This window comes from Elgaria multicarinata, chromosome 2, assembly GCF_023053635.1.
Source record: "Elgaria multicarinata webbii isolate HBS135686 ecotype San Diego chromosome 2, rElgMul1.1.pri, whole genome shotgun sequence".
NCBI classification, from domain to species: domain Eukaryota; kingdom Metazoa; phylum Chordata; class Lepidosauria; order Squamata; family Anguidae; genus Elgaria; species Elgaria multicarinata.
Window position 1 is genome coordinate 24,810,814 of NC_086172.1, and position 23,774 is coordinate 24,834,587.

The 23,774-nt window shown below is 42.1% G+C and overlaps 1 protein-coding gene across 1 annotated transcript in view; it reads left to right on the top strand.

The window, feature by feature from the left end:
- RAPH1 (Ras association (RalGDS/AF-6) and pleckstrin homology domains 1) overlaps positions 1-15,972 on the top strand; it is a 78,380-nt gene extending 62,408 nt beyond the window's left edge. Inside the window, 8 exon segments of the mRNA XM_063116157.1 lie at positions 65-208; positions 2,331-2,441; positions 2,876-2,974; positions 6,009-6,129; positions 7,246-7,391; positions 8,628-8,744; positions 8,746-9,093; positions 9,095-15,972. Of these exon segments, the coding sequence (XP_062972227.1) occupies positions 65-208; positions 2,331-2,441; positions 2,876-2,974; positions 6,009-6,129; positions 7,246-7,391; positions 8,628-8,744; positions 8,746-9,093; positions 9,095-10,582 (2,574 nt within the window). The 3' untranslated portion in view covers positions 10,583-15,972.
- Positions 15,973-23,774: the final 7,802 nt, after the last annotated feature.

The following is a 23,774-nucleotide window of genomic DNA, read 5'->3' on the forward strand; positions in this document are numbered from 1 at the left end:
TGTGGGGGGGATTCCTTTGAACATACGTTGTTTTATTAACATTTCTCTTACTTTTCTGTTCTAGGAATGTTTCTGTGGAAGTTCAGTAACAGTGCCAGAAATTGAGGGAGTGTTGTGGCTGAAAGATGATGGCAAAAAATCTTGGAAGAAACGTTACTTTCTTCTCAGAGCTTCTGGGATCTACTATGTTCCAAAAGGAAAACCAAAGGTGAAGTTCCTCTTTCTAAAGTCTTGTATCACTGTCATCTTTTCAAAGGAGAAAAGTGGCACACACAGTAATTTGAAATCTTCATTGAAATGTTACTGCAGATCACTTTAGTTCCATTTAAAAAATAGATATATTACTAGGAAAAAGCACTGAAAAATTCATGATCTACTTTTTATGAAGATAGTATTGAAACAAAGAGAACCATTAAATTGCTATTAGAACTTAGTGGTCTTTGACTGGAGATTAAGACCTCTTATTTGAAGGTGGGGAAATGTCCATTGAATGTGTGCACACTATTCATGGTGGTAGATCTGGAGGAGAACAAATGAAACACTAGAGGATACTCTTTGTATGTGTGCGTGCGTGCGTGCGTGTAAGGAGGGGACTGAGAGAGAGTTTAGTCATGACTGAGGCATTTTGTTAGCCTTCCCTTCCTTGTTTGTTGGTTTTTCCACTCTTTCTAATCTTAATTTTGAGTGTACTTTAAGTTCACTACATATATATAGGCATTGACTGCAAGGATTAGGAAAATGCTGTACTATTTAAAGATTTTAAAAGCATTGAAATCACTTTTTAATGCATCTATGAGTGTCACAGGCAAGGAAATAGTTACATTATTCCTATCGTAAGATAATCATGGTCAAAATTACATGTCTGGACTCAATTTCATCATCACTATTCTATTCCTATATCTAATAGTGCACTTGGTGACCCTGTGCTTCTCAACAAGGTAGCAAAATGGAGCTGCTCACAGCCAAAGTTTTTACTTTCCATACTTACAGATATGCAGAAAAATGTTTGTAAATTTTAAAACTTGGGATAGTGAATTCAGAAGTGGAATGATTAGGATTTTATAAAACTTATTGGTCCACCAACACTCTCAATTGGCTCATAAAAGTCTTTGAACATTACTTCTTTCTATTAATATCTTTATTGTGTTTGAATAAAAGACAGAAAAGTAATAACCAGTTACTTTATTTTCCCACTTTCAGTACAAAATTGCATCTCAGTGAGTTTCAGATATATATTAAAAATATGCCCCCCCAAAAGAATTCCAGACATTTCTTCCTTCTCCCAAAAAAGCAATCATGCACTGCCTCTGATAACTTCACGTGAATTCCAGTTGATGTCCAGAACTGTAGGCAGAACTGATTGTTCCTCTCCCTTGAAGGCCCTGCATGCCCCCCCAAATCTGCTTTGGAGGCTTGTTGAACGTTTTGGAGCAGTTATGGGATGTGTAGGAGGTGAAGGGCAAGGAGAAGAAGAGGAAGACCATCCATTCATGTGACACTAGATCATAGAATCATAGAATAGCAGAGTTGGAAGGGGCCTACAAGGCCATTGAGTCCAACCCCCTGCTCAAGGCAGGAATCCACCCTAAAGCATCCCTGACAGATGGCTGTCAGATGGTTGCCCTTTGAGCATTTTTCAATATTCATCAGAGGATACTTGAGCTGATCAAGTCTTGATTTTACTGACTCTCGTGCAGGACTCAAATTTTGAATGAAAATACTCCAGTAATACCTATATAATGTTAACCAGCAGCTGTGTCCCTTTTCTGGTAATATTGTAAATTTTGTGGTGAATTAGTTTTGCTTTTGTTCATTTTCTTTTGATTTCTAGTAACATATCACAGTTGAAATAAAAATGTTACAAACTAATAGTATCTCTAGTGACATTATATGGCATGAAGGTTGGTTTGTTTTTTTGTATCATAGAAAGAAAATACGAAACATTTAATGAAATTATTTTAAGTGTTGACAGATTCTAGTAAATTGTTGCCCATTGGTCTTGTGTTCTTTCTCTCTCCCTGTCCCCTTGCTTGTAGTGATGGCGGTTTTGTTCCCATCTTGGTCTGATGGGTTCATAGTTCACGTTTGGGTGCTTATGGGGAGGGAGAGCAGATTTTGAATTCAGATGTCACTGAAGTTTATGACTACAGATTTCCTTATTTGATTCTCGTCACCTTTTAGCTTCTTGGAAGTGGTGCATCAATGTTCAGTAGGATATATTACTTGCACTTACATTTAGCGGAAGCATACACAGGAAATGGCCTTGAAAGCTTTGGTCAAATGATTTGTCAATTTGTCTTTGGTGACCAAAAATGTGTTTTTATTTATAGGTCTCACGGGATCTTGTATGCTTTCTTCAACTGGACCATGTAAATGTTTACTATGGGCAGGACTATCGCAACAAGTATAAATCCCCTACAGATTATTGCCTAGTACTGAAGGTAACTGCTGAATAGTAGCTGTCAATATGAGAAATAAATAAGAGGTTAACAAAAAGAGGCCTTGAAATAGAGGTTGGAATGCCACAACATTATACCACATTGATATCATTAGAAAGATTTCAGTACCCCCTTAAAATCAGTTTGAGTATAGTTGCCATTTTTGACTTGCCTGTGAGGGAAAAGGACTCATTCTTAAACATTCTTTCAACATTCTTTTCAACTGCATTTTTTCAATGCAGTTTCCTTCAGTAGTTTTAATCTAGCTATATATTCAAAGTATTTTTTTATGGTATTGCTTTCTTTTTGTTAACTGTCTGACCCTATAAATATAGTGCTAATGGTTTTGTAGTGCTCGTCCTTGGAGGAGTCTTAATTTTGGTTCTGTACGGCTGTAATTCAGTTTAAACTGATCACATCAAATACTTTTCTTACAGCATCCGCAGATTCAGAAGAAGTCTCAGTATATTAAATATTTGTGTTGTGATGATATCAGAACCCTACATCAATGGGTAAATGGCATCCGTATTGCTAAGGTATGCGCTTCTCTGTTCTGTTCACAAGAGCCCCATGATTTAGCCTTCCTCCTGTACCAGATCTACTATTAATATATATCCACTATAAGAGAGAGGGAGCAATCCTGAGGAGATAGTGGTCAGCCTCCAAACTCAGACGCTGACCACTGTCCAATGCAGGGCAGCTGGAACACAGAGGTGACCCTCGCCGCCCCCCCTCTGGCCACTCTGCATTTTTGGCTAGACAGGCAATTCACCTGTCTAGCCAGGAAGCTTCAGAATGGGGGAAGCTGCGCAGTGCATAGGAAGCTGTGTAAAGTGGCTTCCCCTGTCTCTGCCACTCCCCACCCCTGGGACCGCCTTTTTGCCCTTTCCACACTCCATTTACGTGCACAGATACGTAGCCGATGTGGCAAGAACTGCACCATCTAGGAGGGGGCAGGGGGACCAGTTCCTGGGAACCAGTTCCTAGAAACTGAAAAATCCTATGGCCTTCTAGACAATGTCTAGTGGCCAAAGAATTTCACCCTAAGAGTGTTTAAACACAGTGGTTTTGTTAATGTTTACTTGGAACCAGCCTCACAAGTTGTCCTGCACACCCTAATCCAAGAGAGAGAGAAAAGGCAGCCCTTCACTATCTTTTGGCACACTGTGGCTTGAGCATCTATATACCTAAGCATCCTCTCCTCTGACAGAAAAGAGATGGCTCTTTGCACCGTGGGTGTGTAGAGTGAGGGGGGCCCTCCTAGAAGCAGTTCCAGTTATTGGTGACCAAGCAAATGCCGGATTACAATAACATTCCATTAAAGCTTTTGTCCCACTCTTAACAAGAGCTAAGGAACAGTAATATTAATTAAAGGCAAGCCAGTAGCACTGACACAATATGATTTTCTCTACAACATGAGCTACCGAGACAGGAAATGGCCAGAGATGAAATACACAGATCTTTCTTCACTGAAGAAGCAGATTTAAAGTTGATTGGTGCAACCCTGCCAATAATGAACCTCACTTCTTTGGGCTGTGTTTCTCCATGCTAGATGGTCAGTGACTATAAATGTCTCACAGGATCTTATGTGTATTTTTCAGCTGGACCATGTAAATGTTTTCAGTGTCTCCAGTCCTTATGTATCTACAGTAGATGCTGCCAATCTACTTGAAAACTAGCCATTTCATTTACAAAGAATATGGCAAATTTATCAGAGGTTACCAAGGGCTCATCCATACCAAGCAGGATATTTCACTATGAAAGCGGTATATAAAAGGCAGGAACCACACTATTGCTTTATAGCGGTATTGAAGTGCACTGACAACTGTTGGGGCCCGTGACACATACCGTATACTGCTTTCATACCGCTTTCATAGTGCTATATCCTGCTTGGTGTAAATATGTCCTGGGCCGCAACTATTGTCAGTGCACTTCAGTACCAGTATAAAACAGCAGCGTAGATCCTGCAGTGCACTTCAATACCGCTATAAAGCAGTAGTGTGGCTCCTGCCTTTTATATACCGCTTTCATAGTGGAATATCCTGCTTGGTGTAGATTAGGCCCAAGTATCACCTCAGGTAGCAGTCACTCGACTACGCACCGTCCATAACAGGTCTGCTGTTTTTTTGCTTTTGCTAGTGATAATGGAAAGCAGGATTCTCCGTAACAGCTATTGGAGTGGCAGATGTTTTTAAAAGAGCAATATATGCCACACTTGCCCTGTTATTACATAGCTCATTGCCGACTGTGTGATAGCACAGGGACATAGGAAGCTGCCTTATACTGAGTCAGACCATTGGCCCATATTGTTGACACTGACCAGCAGCAGCACTCCAGGTTTTAGGCAGGATTCTTTCCTAGCACTACCTGGAGATGCCGGGGATTGAACCTGGGACCTTCTGCATGCCAAGCCTGGGCTCTTCCCACTGAGCCACAGCCTCTCCCTAGAATAATCTCCCCCACTGCTTTCAGTCCATCATTAATTTGGGGCTCAGTACAAGAGAGAATGCCTTAGAACAACCGTGTTGGCAGCCTATGGCAGTGATTCCATCATCAGAGTATAATCAGAATCTATCGAAATGTTTTTTTTTTTTTTCTGGAATTCAGCTCGTGACTCTTAAAAAGGACCACCTTAATTGCTCAGTCATCGTGTAGGGATAGAGGATGTCAAAGGTTTTGGAGGCCCTAAGCAAGATCACTTGAAGATGGTGCACAGAACTCTTTAGAAGCAAAGGGTGGGAAGCGGCACTGCTTCAGTTCTTCCACCCGGTTCCAAGCGATTTCCCTCCCCTCCTCCTGCAGCCTCCTACAGTACAGGCCCCACCCTTCAGGAGGGCTCCTAGAAAGGCTTTTGGAAAGGGGTGCATGGGCTGTAGAGGGGAAGAGAAAGGTTGGGGTGGGTATGTGAGCTGCCTTTGGCTCTTGGAACCATTGGATACAACCCCGTGTTTACTTACTCTTGCATTTAAGTATTTCCAGACCCTTACATGATTAATTTTACTGTTCCGTCTTTGTGATCTCAGTCACCTGACCAGTTCCATGTCCCTCTTCCTAAGATTCCTTGTCAGAACAAACTTAGTACTTGGATATGTACTTATGTGGACACTTATTTTTACTACCCAAGCCTACTTCAAAGCCCTGCTGTTGCCGCTTAATTTTTTTTTTCTGAATTTTTTTCTCAAAACATGCCTACCTAGATCTGATGTCTGAAGAACTGTCACTCTGTTAGAAGAATGACTGTTTGGAACTTAGCCGTTTACCATAAGACATAAATTTGACCCCCCACCCCATTGCAAGTTCAGTATGTCTACACAAATAATTGATATTGTCATTCTACAAAGCAAGCATCTCTTTTTAGCTCTCTGGACAGATCAGTAGTAAGAATTGGAAAACAAGGGCTCCAAATCTTCAACCAGACACGAAATGAAATCTTACAGCTCAAGTTTTGTCAGGAACGATCCTGCTACTGTTAAGTTAAAGGCTTTGCGGTGCAGTGTGCCTGTGTGTAGCTAAACAAGCTCAGGACTTATGCTCTAGGAATGTTTACATTCCCTGTTTTATTTTGTTCAGTATGGGAAACAATTGTATGTGAACTATCAAGAAGCTCTGAAAAGGACAGAATCGGCCTATGACTGGACATCCCTCTCCAGCTCTAGTATTAAGTCAGGATCCAGTTCGTCTAGTTTGCCTGGTAAGTCATAACTTACTTCAGTCGGCCAAAACTAGGCTGACCACTGTTACCCAGGGGATCTTTTCTACTGTCACCCCCAGACTCTGGAATGGCCTGCCGGAGGAGATTCGGCAACTTAACTCTCTCTCTGAGTTTAAGGCAGCTATAAAAAGTAGCCTCTTCCAGCTGGCCTACCCGGATGAATTTTAAACCAAGAATTTTAAGATGTCTTGATTGTTTTTTGATATTGTATTGGTTTAAAATGCTCTTGTAATTAATTTTATGCATTTGATTTACTGTATATTGTATTGTACTAATGTTGTTCCCCGCCTCAATGCAAAGGGAGAGTAAGAAATAATTTTATTGTTTTTATTGTTATTATTATTATTATTAGCCTTAAAATACACATAATTTTGTCTCCATGCAATGCTAAAAGGTTTTGGTTCAGTAACTGGTAAAATTATATGCATTTCCATCTTTCCTTCCCCTTTAGTAACATTAAAATTACTAGTCTAATTCAGAAATCAAATTACTAGTCTAATTCAGAAACTGGAAAGGAAATGGATAAAAGAATACACTGAAAACATATTTGTGTAAATTAAAATGGATGACAAGCTACCAGAATGAGACAAGTTTCTGCTTGCACACAATTTTTTCACTTTTACAAAGTATAGTTTTGAACATTATAGGATAAGTAGATCCTGTTGTATATCACCAGTTCACACATGGACCATGCCCATTTGCACATAATGGTGGCATATCGTGGATTAATTAACTTCCACCACTTAAATATGCAATCTCTAATTGCAGGTTGTTCTGTGATGTGCAAACCCAGATGCTATGGGTTAATCATTGTAGATTCCCTTTGGATTGTTTAACCCATGAATAAATCATAGTGTCCAGGTTCGCACATCATAGAGCAACCTCCAATCAAGTTAGAAGTTGCATAATCCGAATGGTAGCAACACACCCTGACAAATCATGGGTTGATTAACTCCAGTTTGCTGCTGTTACATGTGAACTGAGTCATGGCCACAGTGGGGTGTGAGAGTGTTCTACCAAAATCAACATGGTCTGCTTGTTTTTGTGTTTTGTTTTACAAAGATGCTAATCATGTTTTCTACACTTCTTCAACAGAGTCTCAGTCCAATCATTCTAATCAATCTGATAGTGGAGTTTCGGACACCCAGACAGGACATGTCCGTTCCCAAAGTATCGTTAGCTCCATCTTTTCAGAGGCCTGGAAACGGGGTACTCAGCTGGAAGAGTCCAGCAAAATTAGTGTAAGTATATGCAATTGGCAATACTCAATTGTAATTGCAGGTTGTGGATTTTACCAGTGTAAAACCTGGCCTTGCTTATAAGTCATTCCTGCGCAAATGAGAAGCCAACGTCCTTGATTATGAGGTTAAGTGTGAAGCAGCAAAGTTTCAGATGTTCTGAGAATTGCTGTTGCAGAAGCCATCTCTTCATGTCGCCCCTTAGTTACTCTGTCCCCTGGTCCCCCTGTGTTTTATGCTATGTTTTGTTTTTGTTTTTCCTGTTGCCCCGCAGTCTCGTGTGGCAAATGCAAAACCCGGAACAGCTCAGAGCTCCACTGCAGTGATGACTTAAGCAGGGGTAGAGTTAAGGTCAGGGGCCTTGTTTGAACTATTAACCTCTGGGTGAATGATGCAACCAAAATCATACAGACTAACAGTTTTTTTTGAGAAAGATCTAATCTTTAAACACTTTGATTAGCCCACAAGTGCCTGAGCCCTTAGTGCCCGAATTTGATGCTGTCATGCACCCCCACATGTATTAATAACCTGTCATAGTTCTGGTTTAGCATAGGTTACCGGGAAATTCTTCCCAGAATGAAGTATTTAAAACATTGGTACTGCTTGCTGAATTTCAGATACTTCTTCTTTACAACAGTGTACTTAAATATGAATCACAGGAATTCAGTTTCATAATGCTTAGCTCAAAGAATTGCGCCATATGGAGGGTGAGGTATTCGTAAAACAAAATTGTTCATTCTGTGCTCCATCATCTTCTATTAATAAAAAGATGTCACAATGTCAGTCACCTTAATACCTTGACCAGAACTCATCAGTACCTTCTGTTTGACCTCTTTCTTTCCCTCCATGCATGCCTTGAAGTCTTGATAGTTTACCCATGATCTCTTCTGTATTGATCATCAGTGCTTGTTCTTCACTTACATTTTTAAAAAATGATTCATTGGGTTCTTGTGTATTTTTCCTTCTGCAGTTGGGAGGGATATAAAAAACCAAAGGAGCTATACACAGTGCTCCTTAGTTGAATTGTGACTATGCGGGAGTCCTCTGCACAGGGATTTCAGCCTTCATCAGGCGACCCTTACGTCTCAGTTGTATGACTCCTCTGATTCAGTACTTCATCATTCATGGCAGCTATGTGTGTTCAGCAAGCATTTCAATAATAATAATAATGATAATGATAATAAGACTTCTTTTGCTGTAAATATATTTTTGAATATGTTCTCCCCATTTTTCTTTTAGGCCAGAATGGACTCAATCAACCGACCCTTTGCTTTACTTGCACCACCTTTGTCTCCACAGACTAAAACAGCTGCCCCGTATACCACCTCGCAGCCATCACCTCCCCTTCCTCCCCCTCCCCCCTCCCCCACCCCCACCCCCTCCTCCTCCCCCTCCTCCTCCCCCTCCCCTCCCTAGCCACTCTCTGCCCTCTGGAGGTAGCTCAGCAACACTGTTTGTGAAATACAGCACTATAACAAGATTACAGAACGCCTCGCAGCATGGCGGACTTCTCTTCAAGTCCCCCCTGATGATACAGCCGCCTCCGCCGCCCCAGCCACCACCACCAGGAAAGCCTCAGAACCTCGTACCCCCTAATGGTGTGGTCCCTCCGCCCCCACCTCCTCCCCCGCCCCCTACACCAGGATCAGCCATGGCACAGCTCATGAAGCCAGTGCCCTCCAACCTGTCCGTCCCACAATTCACGCCCCCCGCCCCCTCCTGCTCCTCCTCTCAAAATCCACCAGGTCCATCAGAACCTTCCTCAGTCTGCTGCTTCGCCGCCACCTCCTCCCCCTATGCCAGCACCCCCACCTCCCCAAGCCCCTCCTAAACCTGCCATGACTCTGCCTACCCAAAGCAGCACAAAAGCTGCCTCTCCTGTAGTGACACAACCCACACCACCTTCTTCTGTGTCTTCAGCAGTAAAGAAGCAGCCGAGTTTCACGACTCCACAAATTCCATTATCTCCTGTCCCACTAGGCCCTACTCCGCCACCCACTTTACCCAAGCAACAGAACTACTCTAGTAAGCTTCCTCCTTCACCTCAGTCTCCTGTGCCATCAGTTGTGAAGCAAATAGCCAGTCAGTTTCCTCCTCCCCCCATGCCAGTTGCAGAGACCCAACCTTTAAAGCCTGCTCCTCTGAGTGTACCACCCCCATCTCCTCCAGCAGTGAAAGCCAAGCCAAAATGGCAACCCACCTCTGTCCCCTCTCCTGATTTTCCTCCTCCACCACCTGAAAGTAGCCTAGCATTTCCTCCTCCACCTTCTCCTTCTCCACCGGTAGTATCTCCCACCCCAGAGAAGACAGGAGGTTCTCCAGTCAAAAAGTCTAGTAAGACATCCAGTCCTGGAGGGAAGAAACCACCCCCTACCCCTCAGCGCAACTCCAGCATAAAATCTAATAGCTCCGCAGAGTACCATGAATCTAAGAGACCTTCGGTGGACAGCCTGGTTAGCAAATTTGCACATCCACCAGAGCCTTCAGGGTCTCCTGTCAAGGAGCCTCCAACTCCCCCTGCAGCTCCTCCAAAGCCAGGAAAGCTCAGTCTGCCTATAGTGCTTCAGCAAGCAGGAATGTCAGCAAAAACGCCTGCCGTAGGAGCGCCTGGCACAGGTGCTGTCGAAGAGTTTCCTTCTCCTCCATCGGATTCAGACTTTCCCCCTCCTCCACCTGAAATAGATCTTCCTCTGCCACCGGTTGAGATTCCTGCTATATTTTCGGGCAATACCTCTCCAAAAGTTGCTGTTGTCAATCCCCAGCCTCAGCCGTGGTCGAAATCATCCGGGAAGAAAGCTCCCCCTCCAACAAGGCCCAAACGCAACGACAGCACCCGGCTCACACAGGCAGAAATGGCGGAAGCCCAGGCTGCTGTCAGCCCGCAAGTGCCCACCTCCCCCAAGTCCGGCCTTAGCGTTCAGCCTGGGTTCCTGGCTGACCTGAACAGGACTCTGCAACGCAAGTCCATCACTCGACACGGCTCCCTCTCCTCTGCCCGGATATCCCGGACAGAACCAACGGCGACAATGGATGACATGGTGCTGCCTCCTCCCCCACCAGAACTTCTTGCTGACAAGCAGAAGACCAGCAACTTTGGAGGGAGTCAGATATCGGGCTATGCGACTTTACGGAGGGGTCCACCTCCAGCACCTCCAAAGCGGGATCAAAACACCAAACTCTCTAGAGACTGGTGATGCTTACCTGGCGAGAGCTATATCCGCGTTGGCTGCCAGCGAATGATGCGTGTCATACCCTTGCATTGAGACTCCTGGTCAAATAGCCGAGTCAAAAAACACACATATGTTCTCACGGTAGCTATGGATGGTGATTATGTTCACTTCCAAAATCAGTCCCCAAAAGGTGGTCGTTCGCATTTATTCTATTGGGATGAGGGGTTGGACTATTTTTTTAATTTCCTTAGTATGGATTGGACCAAAATCTTAAACACTTCTTTTCCTCCCCCTGCAGTTCAGGAAAACTACTGTTAAGTCTGTCAACGTGAGACATATTGGTGCATGTATTATAAATGTAGGTATATAATATATTGTGAAATATTTTGTTGGAATTATAGAGGCTAACCAGAATGTTTTTGTACATCTGTATTTATTGTTTCAGTCAACTGAAATATATATTACTAGAAATTGGATTGTGTATCTTAACCAGAAAAGTCCTATAACTTTTAAAAATGAAGATATTAGGGGGCACTTTAAATCAGCAGAAACCTCTTTTGGCAGTTGGTGACGGGTATACAGTGCTGACAAATTCTATCAGTATCTGTACATTGTTAATTGGTTGAAAAATACAGACACAATCTACCAAAACATTCTGGTTGTAATACTACTGAGATTTGAGTCCATATATTAAAAAAAAGGAGGGGGGAGTGCTGTACAGTGGAGCTGCAGTTAAATATATTTGGATAATAAAAACATTCCCTTCTAGAAGCGTTAAGGAAAGGATTTATGGAATCAAAATGTTCAAGAATTTACTGCCAATTATTAGTCCTAGGCACACTTGGACACAGTGGGGGTATACTTCTGAGTGAATTTGTAAGGCTACAAGTTCTAGTCATGCTTACTGGGGAGTGATTTATAATGAACTTAAGAGAGGTTTACTTTGGAGGGATCATTCTATATATGCTGTTCTGGGCCACTACTCGTTTTATTTCCAGGTCTGTTTTGCATTTAAGTGCTTATACCAGTTTCAGTCAAACACATTCTGTCATGGCTGGCTGCGGATTCTGTTAAGTTTACTAGATACTTGGTGCTGCTCACCACACTGCCAATGTGCCAGCTGCACATGCATCTCTTCAGATTAAAGGTTAATCGAAGTGTGCAGTTGCACATTCCAATATTACCCTCATTTCCACAAATCCCAAAGGTGGAAAGCACTGCGGAAGCAGGGAAGAGGGTACGGCAGATGGATCCGTAAGGGAGAAAATGGCGTAATGAACAAAACAGACGTCTGGGCAGTTGGAGGAGGAGGGCTGTAATAGCGCGCTTCTCAGATGCCAGATGTTGAAATGGTGGCGTAAACTCCAGTATAAAAGGTGGATAGTAAGAGAAGCCCTGGCTGCTACCATCACCAGTTTGATTGCGTGAGTGTAAGCTCTTCATATTAAGGTTCCGTGGTATAAATGGGATGCTTAATTTCAGAAACATTTTAACCAGAAATGTCATTGGAAGGAGAATTTCTAGTGCCCCTCCATTGCCCGTTGTTAACGGATTTATCGTAGATTGCATATCATGAATGCAATTGGTGTGCGTCTGAGGGAGGCCAACAGTATTTGCTGTGTACATAAAACATATTCATTGATTTAAAGGGGATGTCAAAACTGAAGTGATGACTTGGTTTGATACCCCAGAAATCAGCACAGCCTTGTCCATATGTTTTAAGCTAGTGTTGGGGATCAGAAGTTAGTTACTTCTGGGGCTTAGACATTTTTTAAAAAACCACCACCGCTCACCCTGGCCTCTGTTTGTTTTACAAAGAAAGGTATTCAAACCGGAAACGTTTTGCCCTAAAAAGAGGTGGAAGAAAGTTCAGACATTTTTGCCTTCGTACAACTCGGACCAAAAGGATCTTTCAAGCAGAAAAGGGGTGGTGCTGTGTCATCTGATGCTGAATCTAGTTTCCCTTTCCACAAATGTGTCCTGGGCGTAGATTTCCTATTTTAGAATAGTTTACTTAAGCAATAAGAATATACCATTGTGTGCATTTTTAAAAGCACTGCTGTTGGAAGGCACATTTTTGTATCTTTCACAGCGTTCAGAGTTTCATTTCTTCTATTTTTCTGCATATAAAAGTGTCCTTAGCCATTTGCATTACTGCATTGTAGCATGTTTAGGATATCTGGCTAATGTCTTAGCAAGATTAGGGTTTTTGTTTTTTGTTTTTACTTATGAAACATTGGTGCTCTGACTTAATTGTTCCTGCTGCTGCTTGGACCACTTGATGGCCCTTAAAAAGAACCCGTCATTTGGGTGGCATGAGGAATGTGCCAGATCTGTTCCATCTCGAATAGCAACATCACAGCCTGGGTAAGAGACGTGTCTGGGGCTGCTTTGGAACAGCCAGATGAGTTAATTCGTTCAATTTCTTTGCACAATGTTGTTAATATGACACAGGTATCATTGGGGAACTGCATTTCTTCCCTTTTGCAAAACAGCGTCTTGAATGCACAATCTGGTTTTTCACCATTTGCCCCAACAAACGCTAAGCAACAGCAGGGATAAGAAGGTGCCCATTAGCAGACCATGGGTGTCTTTGGAGAAATGTTAATGTTTAACTTTTCATATTTTTCCTGGTTTACCAAATTTTGCAGGTGAGTTCACACATTAGTATTTACATAATGTAGTATATAACCTATTACCAACCTATATATAATCTCTGGGGTGTACTCACCCTGCTCATTTAGATTTCAGTTACCTTGCTGTTTGTTGCTTCACCATTTTTGCCAGGGCGTCTCCTCCGTGTTGATCTTAATCGAAGGCTACAAATTGCCCATCATGCATGTGAGAAGTACTGAAAAACGCCACGGTAGCACTGGTTAAACAAATTATCTTTTCAATTCTTGAACAAATAGGTAAATTGCATTTCCATTAGAGTTGCTATTTGCCCCAAAATATGTGTCCTGACATTAGTATAGTGGTAACTATAATTTCTTCTTGAATGCAGTGATCCGTGGAAATAAGGCATATCTTTGAGGTGAGAGGTAAAGAATAATCCATTGCATGCGTGGAGAGAAATACATTCTACAACACTCTGCATTCTCCAGGCAGCTGTTGGTTAGCAAAATCTACATCTGATCAGCTTCTTATAAAGGCACATTGTTTTCGAACACAACAAATTGGCCTTAAATATTTTAGTGTAATGTTTAAAAACTGAATTGAGTTTCATTTTTTTTTAAAAAAAAAGCATGGTTACAAGCCAGATCATTAAGGTTAGTTATTCAAGCAAATTTTCCTGATTTTACCTGTCTAATTCAAGGAGACCTTTTCAAAATAATTTTATACAATACCATAATGCTTGCTTTCTAATAAAAATGAAAAGTAGATGATTATTCCTGGTAATCCATGTACTGAGCAAAAGATTGTCCTTCCCCCCCCCCCCCAGGGTTCACCTACCTGAAAGTGTTTTTTTTTTTTCTCAAAATTTGAAAATATTTGCAATGTAGGGCCAAACTACACCTTGTCCTGGTTCATACCTAATGCCCCAGATGGCTTTGTGGCACTGCAGTACGGGCATTTAAAAAGGCTAGGGTTGTTGTTTTTACCGCTCTTGTCTTTTGCATTTGTAGCCTGACTAAACAACCATAGTTAAATCCATGGTTTAAACCCACAGCTCACAACCCAACAACAAACCATGGTTCTCTTTGTGAGTTAGTCATTGTTAACAATCCATAATTAAAGATTCATACAGAACAAAAAAACCTAATTAAACCATTGTAATTACATGCAAACCACGTCCTGACGTTAGCATGGAATTAGTAATTGTGTGCTAGTTAAGTGAACGAATCAAGGGTAATCAAAGCCCCCTCTCCTGCCCCACATGCTTGCATGTGTGCCAGCAATTGTACGGGTGGGAGAGTAATTATGTACTCATTTTTGTTAATTACACGCTTAATGTGTCATTTGGCCCTTACATAGACAGAAGCTAAATAAGTTTTTGTCCAGAACTATTGGCACTCATTCAAGATTTAAAGAATGTGCCATGCTGACTGTAAAACACTGCACTGAAAAGTGACTTTCAAACACTACATTTACGTGCAATCTTATTAATGTATCCTGTGTACTCTAAAACACTATTGCTTCCCTGCCCACCTAATAATTGTTAAAGTGTGGTTCATTTATAGCCTGATTCTTAGATGGAAATAATCAATCCCTCCAACTTAAGTTCCCTGGAACTATTTACCTTCCCCAGCTATAGTGTAAATAAGTCCCATCTCATATTTTCAAAATTCACTCATACAGAACGATCCCGTTAGTGCAGCTGGATGGTAGAAGTATATGTGAAGGAGGCTCTCTACACTGACGTCCTTGTGGGGTCTCTTCCCTGCCCCCTCCTTTTGCAGGTGGGGTGGTGGTGAAGATATTTCACATGAGGGCCTTCAGCTGCTGCCATGGACTACCTGGCTCATATACGATTTTCCTTGCACTGCTGTGATGATAAAGCTACCCTGCATGGTGGAATTTTGAATGTATTATAAACAATGTGACACCTTCGCACCAAGAAGCTTAGTACTAGTCATGAGGAGTACAAATTTCACCTTGGGCTTGGCTTTCTGGAGCATCAAGGCAGGCCTCTCTCTTCATGCATTTCCTCTGTAACCAATAGGACAGCCTCAAAAGTATTTGGGATTCTCTTATCTACCAAAGTCAAACAGGACAGTCTGTGGTACCTCTCTCAAAATGCCGAATGGCTTCCCTATTACAGATCCAGGCCGCACTACAAAGGTTTTGGGGAAGAGCTTTCTGCCAGAATGTGTGTTGCCTTTGTTTTTTGTGAGAAGTGTGTCGTATAAAAATATTTATTACTGACTCTGTGCTCCAAACATATTAAACTACCCACAAAGTATGTATTTTACCATCAGAAAGTAGATGGGGGGTCATTTGTCTGCTTTTTCCTGCTTTGCATATTTTGTAATTGTAAATCTTAGGATTGTAAATTGTGGGGAAGAACATTAGCTTTGTTTTGCAGCCATTGGTAACAATGGTGATGAACCTTGTAACTGATTATGCACATGTAAAACACCAGTGTTGCAGAAATGATTTTGTCTGTGCAGCAATTTGTGATAAGTGCTGTAAATACATTCATATGTTGACTGCTTTACAGAAAATATTGCACATTTTATCTTAGAATGGGATTGCCTCCCCCATCTCCTTTCACTTTAAGAAAGTAAAGCTCTTTGCAAGTGGTAACTTATGGTTGAGAAGAGCTTTGTTCTCTATAAATATTCTATAAATATGTAAAAATATACTTTTTTAAAGCATGGGAGAAAAAAATACAAAATGCATTCATGACAAAATACTCAGAAATCATTATACAATGGAATATGCACAAGTCAATAAAGATATAGTTAAATTTGTCTGTGCTGGTCTTATAAGATGGATAATTTGCCTTTACTTCAGCAGGTACCTAACTTGACAAAGCTGCACACCAATACCTAGGAGTTCTTCTTTGAGAATAACAATCTCTAATAAAAAACAGACATGTTTATTTCTTGAAGTAGATGATTCTGTTCTTTTAGAAGAATAACTTCTACAATACCATTTGCTCAAGTTGCCATGGCAGCAAAGCAAATGCAGAGGCAATCATGACTGCTTCATTACTTGTCCATCTCACGGCAAACTAAACAGTGAAACAGTCACATGGTTTACCACAGTCCTCTGAAAAAGACATTAACAGAGATGGTTACAGTCCAAAATATCTGGCAAAGGCTGACATGGTGACCTCCAGCCTCCTGCAGATGTTTTGAACTGTAACTTTCATCAGCCATACTGGCTGTGTCTGATGGTAGTTGTAGTCCAACACATTCGGAGGTTATGTCGTGGAAATCTGATCTAGTCCAGCCCCCCCCCCCCCCCAACCCCAGCTCAATGCAGGACACATCTACAGTATTCTTGGCTCTGCTTAAATACCTCCAGTAAAAGAGAAACCATCTCTCAGGGCAGTCTGTTCCACTCCCCAATAGCTTTCACAATTCGGAAGTGCCTCTGATCTGCTTCCCTACCATTTCCACCCATTAGTTCTAGTCCTGCCCTCTGGAGCTACAGAAACAAGTTGGCTCTATCTTCTACATAGCAGCCTTTCAGATATTTGAAAACTGCTATCATATCGCCCTTTAATCTTCTCTTTCAACCATTCCTTCTTTCCAGCCATCTCCTCTGAACATGCTTAGGTTTGTCAGTGTCTTTAAAATGAATTAGACAGTACTCCAAATGTGGCTTAATGCAGAACAAAGCAGAAGTAATACTGTCTGACCTGGACACAACTATTCTGTAAATACAGCCTATGTCTGCATTAGCTTTTTTTAGCAGATACACTGCACTCTTGGCTTGCAATTCACTAAAATATCTTGATCCATTTCATATGTAACTACTGCCAGGCCTCGCATCCTGTACCCATGTCTTTTAAAACAAAATCTGTACATGAATGTAAGACTTTGTTTATCTTCATTGATTTTTATATTGTTCATTTTAGGCCAATGTACTTCGCCCATTAAGGTGTTTTTGAATCTTGATTATCTTCTATGGAGTTGGTTATCCTTTCCAGCATTGTGCCAGTACCTTAAAGACTAACAAATTTAGTCTAGCATAAACCAGCCTAGGGTGCCAGAAGATTCTTTGCTGGAAATTATTTCTGGCTTGGTTTTGATAATCCAATTGCAGTCTTCAGGGCAATAGTAATGTTGAATGTAAAAACTGGAAAAAGCAGGAAGCCTTCAATCAAGTGTACTGAAGTATGTTTGTTGATGAAGTATCCAAGACGTTTTGATCTTAAATCTTCAGGGGCACTCAACCTCAATCTTTTCTTGAACATGTTAGAGCAGCCTTCTCCAGCCTAGTACCTCCAGATGTGCATCATTCCCAGCAATCAATGGGCTCCCTGATTCCTGAAAGCTTGCATAGGCTCCGATGTACATAGCCTAGATCTGGTCTGATGATTTGTCCAGTATTGTTCTGTTGGCAGCAGCTATCGAGGGTCTCCTGAAGATTCGTCACACTAGTTCTTTTTACTGGAGTATACTGGTGATCAAACCTGGGACTAACCACATTCAACTTCTGAGCTATGGTCCTCCAGGTATCCGGTAGGTAAATCAATTAGAAGGTTTGGGTTTATCTATTTCTTTACTGAAACAAGCTTGCCTGTGTAGCCTCTTCCTAAAGGAGGTACTCCTGTAAAGAACTTTATATATCAAAATGTGTATTATACCTTGCGAGGAGTAAGACTATAACACTTCGCCATTTTAACTGTTTACATACGCACACACATATTGAAGTATTTAAAGTGGCTTTTGCTTTAACTAGCTCAATATATCCTTTACTGCACCGTTGGTAAGCACTGACGTAAAGTGTTTCTCAAGAAAGGCGAACAACCTGATTTCTCATTGATCCCATATCAGGCCACAGGAAGGCAATTGACTGCATCCTAGGTTAGCAGCATGAGCTTATGAGATCCTTCATTTTGATTTCAGTTCCAGGGCTACTACAAAAAGATACACAATTATGAACCCAGAAGCCAGCAGGTTTGGTCTCAATTCTATTAATACCATATTTTGTAAGCAGAGGTTTAGAGATGGAACAAGCTCAAGACGCTTGGAGGGTATTAGAGTGTGCTTTCTTTGTTTTTATTTAGGACTTTTAACAAGAGGGTTTTTAGTACACAGCAACAGTTAATTCCAAATACAATTTAAAAACTTTTAAAAATCTGTTCCCCCACTCATTGGAAGGTGGTTTAATGGCACACAAAATAAAACAAAACCAGCAACACAGCCTTTCCAATCCAAAGTGTCGAACAATAACCACCTGCTCTTTATAGAATCTCAGCCATGAGCATTCAGCAAAGCCCTAAAGGGAGGTCAGTCTATCAGGTTCTCCATCAATATATGGTTAACTTCATGGAATCAAAAAATAGAAGAGTGGCCAGCTGTACAGCATCAATCCCATTCCCTGGTCCAATGCAATGCTGGTCACAACATTTGCTCTCAGGGTGTGTTGGGGCGTTGCCTCTATCAAACTGCACTGGCAGACAAATAATGCCACCCTTCTAAACTATGCATAATACATGTATACACATAGTGGATTGGATCCAGACACAGAGTAGACCCACTGAAATCAAGGGGACAATAACTCTGTATCCAAGCCAACTCCATTAACTTCAAACAGTGTTGGATCTAATACTTTTCATCGGTAAGCATAAAAGAGCCTCTGAATTCTCTATAGGTTTCCATCCATCAAATTCTATCAGCAACCTCCAACTTTTTAAAAATTAATGCAGCACCCTAGGACACTAGAGTTGGGCAACATCGGCTAGTTTCATCTTGTGTTTAAATACTGCAGGAACCATGATCAGGTAAAAGTGACAGAGTAATACTGTACATCACACAGGAATCTTGTGAAAAATCATTCCTCACAAATAACTTTCCCCATCCTCATTTGGTACATCAACCGTGCCCAGATTTTTTAGAATCTATGCCTGCTTTCTGGTCCTCAAAACACTATGTAGGTGTTAATTAAATGGATAATGCTTTACTACTGAGAAGTCACCTTCTGCTAACATTATTTAAATTCTTATCCTTATTAACCTTGTGATGTTTTCAAACACTGCCCAGCAACTACAACTTGGAAGACACACACTAGTGCCACTGCCACTCCATATTCCCTTACATTTTAACTCTGAGGCAGCACAAACAACACTGAAACGTAGCTGTATCTATAAATGTGTTTTCCCTGTCAAGAGACTAATTTTGTTTTAAGTCCCTTTTTCTATGGGGGACAAGCTTGATGCTTTGCTTTTGGCTCAAAACCCAGATCAATGGGGTAACACTGAGAAGAACAGAACATTTAGACTTACATCCAGTAGAATCCACAAAGACTGGGAAACTCAAAGAAAGCCCTATTTGTTGGAGGCAGCTTTTCAAAAATGGAATCTTCACTCTCTAAAATAAAAGGTGGGCCCAGGTAAAAAGGTGCTCCTTTAAAGAGAATGGGCTGACTGATTCTATCTCCTTCTTTAGGGGAAGAAGTCACAACACTCACACACTCAGGTTTTATGTGCAAAACCAGCAACTGCTAAGGGTTGTTTCCACTCAAAGCCTTATGAAGAACAGCCAGCTTATCCAAGGACTTCAACAATGCTCTGTGATGTGGGCCTGATTTAAGGCTCTGCTACACCAACTGATAGGCCTCCATTTTCCCAAGACTTCCATGCAAGATCATAGAAAGGAGTCAGACAAGGGAACTCCTGAATATTCTTTAAGATGTGATTTGGAAAGGGGGAGAGGACATGTGCAAAACCACTTAGCCGACCATTGTCAATCCTTTGAATTGGAATCATTCGCAACCTGGCATTAAATCTTTTGTGAACCTCTTCTCATTAAATTCTCTCGCCACCCCACTCTAAATGTTGCTAATATAAACAAAGGTAAAAGACCAAAACACACGAGCAATATTTCAGATCAAGAGAATCTTCTCTAGGCCATGCTTGGACACCATGCAGGACAGAAGCAAAGCAGCAGCTAAGCCTCACCATGGACAAATGCTCTTGGCCCTATCCTCCTTCAATGTGCTGTGCAAGCCCCTCAGATGGAAGGGCGGGGAGAGAAAGACAGGCAGAGGTGATGCATACAGAAATAGGGCAAAGGCAGCCCTTGGAAACCTCTACCTAACCCACCCAGCAGGCCCGAAGTAAAGAAGGCATCAAAGTAAAGAAGGCATCAGAGATTACCCTTTCTACTCTGGATGAACAGCTCTTTATGTAGGGAAAGATTTATCCTGGTGCAGTGGGGCACAGAAGCCAACATGTTGGAAGTGGGGCACGATGACACAATCTGGAACTGTGCGCCATTATTGCATGGATGGAAAAACAACCGCGGAGGGAATGAGAGCCATTTTATGAAGGAACAAATGCTAAGTAGTTTGACACAGGGTCATACATTGGGCTGTTCTACTGTTCGCTCTCCCCACAAAATACTGAAAACGGAATATGGAATGATCAACATCATTAACACCTGAATTTGATTTTTGACAGGTCTCCGTTGCTGAGAGGGGGGCAGGATTCCACGAGTGGAATCAATTCCAAATTCCCAGGCCTTCTCCCTCCCTCCCCCATTTTTGAAGTAAACATTAAATTAAAAGAGGGAAAGTTGGGGGAAATTACAACCGATAGCTGGAATACCACCCTCACTGACTTGATATAGCATGCAGTCTATGCAACATTACATACATACAAAGTCTGATTACTTTGGGCCTTGTACATCGCATCATCCCTAGACATTCTACAGAATTCAAAATTGTACAAAATAAAAAATAAGCATAAAATCCAAGGAATTTCTTTACAACATTAGTACTGCAGAATAGAAAGCATAAAACCAGCAGGAGGCGAGCGATCTGGAAACGCCCTCCGCCGCAGCTCTGCACGGAGAGGATTTTGGCCCGTGAAGTGTGGCATCAGCCGTGGCATCAGAGGGCCGCCAGCCTTCCAGCGCAACGTGTAGCACTGCCCTCCATAGGAGCTGTACAGTCTTTCAAGTCTCTCCCCGCACAGCTAAGGAAACATGTCCATTGTAAATAGGGCAGAGAAGCTCCTTAAAAATCGATTCTATATCGGAAGTACTTTTAAAAAAAAAACTAGTTACAATCTCAGAAGCCTCTCCAAACCATTTTCATGTGTGAGGAATCTATCTGGATTCAATTTACACTGCGCCAAGGAATCATGGCCCAACTTCCCTGGACCATATATGCATTTGTTCTCAGAATGAAATCTTAACTCTGGTGGTTGGGACCTTGCAAACGACGACTACTAAGGGATCCTATTTTGAATTTTTAGCATTAATGCTTAGAAGACCAGAGCTCTAGAGATGACGTTTGTTCAGCTGTGAAATCTAAAATGAATGATATGACATTTCCCAGAAGGACAGAAGAAACCAACTTACTTCAGAAGTGAAGAATCCAAAGTTAAGGCAACCTGTTTTTGGAGGTGGGAGATGAGGCAGTAAATGGAGAGGGGGGGGAAGGTGTCCTTGAGCAGTTGACCATAGCATGCAGGGCCCAGAACCAGACGTAAAGTGCATCAGTAATGGGGAAAATAACACTGGGTCTCCGTAAAGGGGTGAGGGGGAAAGCTCACCTCGCCATAGCAGCCATTAAAGCAGCAGGGAGCGCCAACTGCAGCCTCCTCATTATGCTGCCTTTCCACTCTGCCTTGTTCGCATCCTTCAGAGCTGCAAAAACTCGTTGCAACACAGCAGCTACCCTGCATGGTTTGAACAGAGGGGGAAACTTTCCCATCTCTCTTCCTGATTCTCCCAACACCTAATTCTCACAGGGGTCAGTAGAGCACAGGTATCCACAACTTTTGCCTTGGTGTTATGAGCTCGCCATAATTTGTCGTCACCACTGACTCTTTCCTCTTGCCTCACTGCCAAGTACCAGAAAACCCGGGAGTGGAGAAGGAGGACTCTCTCCAACATCCATGAACTTTGGAGCAGCTTCTTGCTCCAAAGCGCAGAACAGTATCAGACCCTTTCCCCCTTCAGAGTCAGAGGGGAAGACAGCGATCCCTCATACCGTGCTGCTGACCAGGGCCCCCGAGAAGCAACGGTACTTGCTTGTAGGAAGCGTATTTATGGAGGCCTACAATTCCATATAGGTTCTTCATGTCACAGGCTTTTGTAAACGCCCCCCCCCACCATACATAAAGAACATTACACAAAATTACACCTACATACGTACATCAATATGCCATGGCTGTAGTAGAAATCCCCACCTCTCTTGGTAGACTGATCACACACAAATGCAGGAGACTTATTGCACACGTTCTATGTAGAGGGTGGAGCGCTCATGCCAGAGACCTGCTCCAGCACTCCCGTGCCTGCAGAACTCCTACATGAATCAGCCCTCAGAGACATGGCCCCCCGCCAAGACAAATAAAACCTTGATTCCGCCAAACAAGCCAGTCCTGAAAGTGAACCCATTCTATGCAATTTAGTCAAGGTGGCAGCATAGCTAGCCTTAAACCAGTTTTCCCCAGCCTGAGTGCCCTCCAGCTGTTTTGGACTACAACTCCCAGCATTCCTGATAAGAGCTGACATCTATACCATCTGGAAGGCACCAGGTTGAGGAAGGCTGCCTTAAACTTCGGATGTGTGATCTTTGTGGTCACTCTGGTCACTCATAGAAGCAGCTGTTCAACAATCTATGCTCGGAGAATGATTCTTGGTACCACCTGAAGCTTGTTCATTGAGATGGGGGACCAAACCAATACAATCTCTGCAGACTGACAAAATAAATACCTACAAAACCAAATTTTGCTGAATTAAGGAACTTTGGGCTGGTTTGTGTAAGAAAGGAAGGCCAGCTGGTACAACCTGTGGTCCAGGTAAATTAATTTTCAAACACTGTCTGAGTATACACTCAATAAATCAGTGTGATCGAAGGGCCAAAGCAGATGATACATGACATGTATGACCGTATTTCATGTCTCTGGGGGTTCTTTTGACTGTGGTTAAATAGCACTGGGAGGGTCAGGATTGGGACCGTGGCAAGTAGGGTGGGGGTTTAACCCTCTCCACCCACCCCTTTCTACAATCCCAAAGATAATCCCTCCTCCCAAATTAATCCGCTATTTGCTACTGGAGAAAAGATGCTGCTGGCACCAATAGCAACTTTCTTCTGTGAAAAATAGCTGTGGGGGGTGGGCGGTTTTAACTGGGATATCAACTGACTTCATGCCCAATCTCAACTGGGAGCCTTCATGGCTGGTATGTAATAAAAAAACAAATACATTCCATGTATCATCTAGTTTGGCCCTAAAATGTATGAAGCCATTATAGCAGGCTTCCATTCACACAAAGGAAAATCACCCATCTCTTTATTAAAGAGAGAAAAGGCATCTAAAGCTCTGGTCAATACCTAATTAGCATTAAAAAAAATGGGACATGTGGCAACCCTTTCAAATCCTGCTAAGATCGGACAACACACTTGGACAACATCGGTCTGCCTGCATGGGTCCTTCATGATATGTACCATAATTAAAAGCCAATTTATATCTTCTGATTGGTATACATGATGATAAGTATTAGAGCTGAATTGTCTACCTTCAGCTAAAACATGCAAATAAATTCAAAATTTCTCCTTCTCTAGAGATACTCAACTTTCCCCCCTGTTC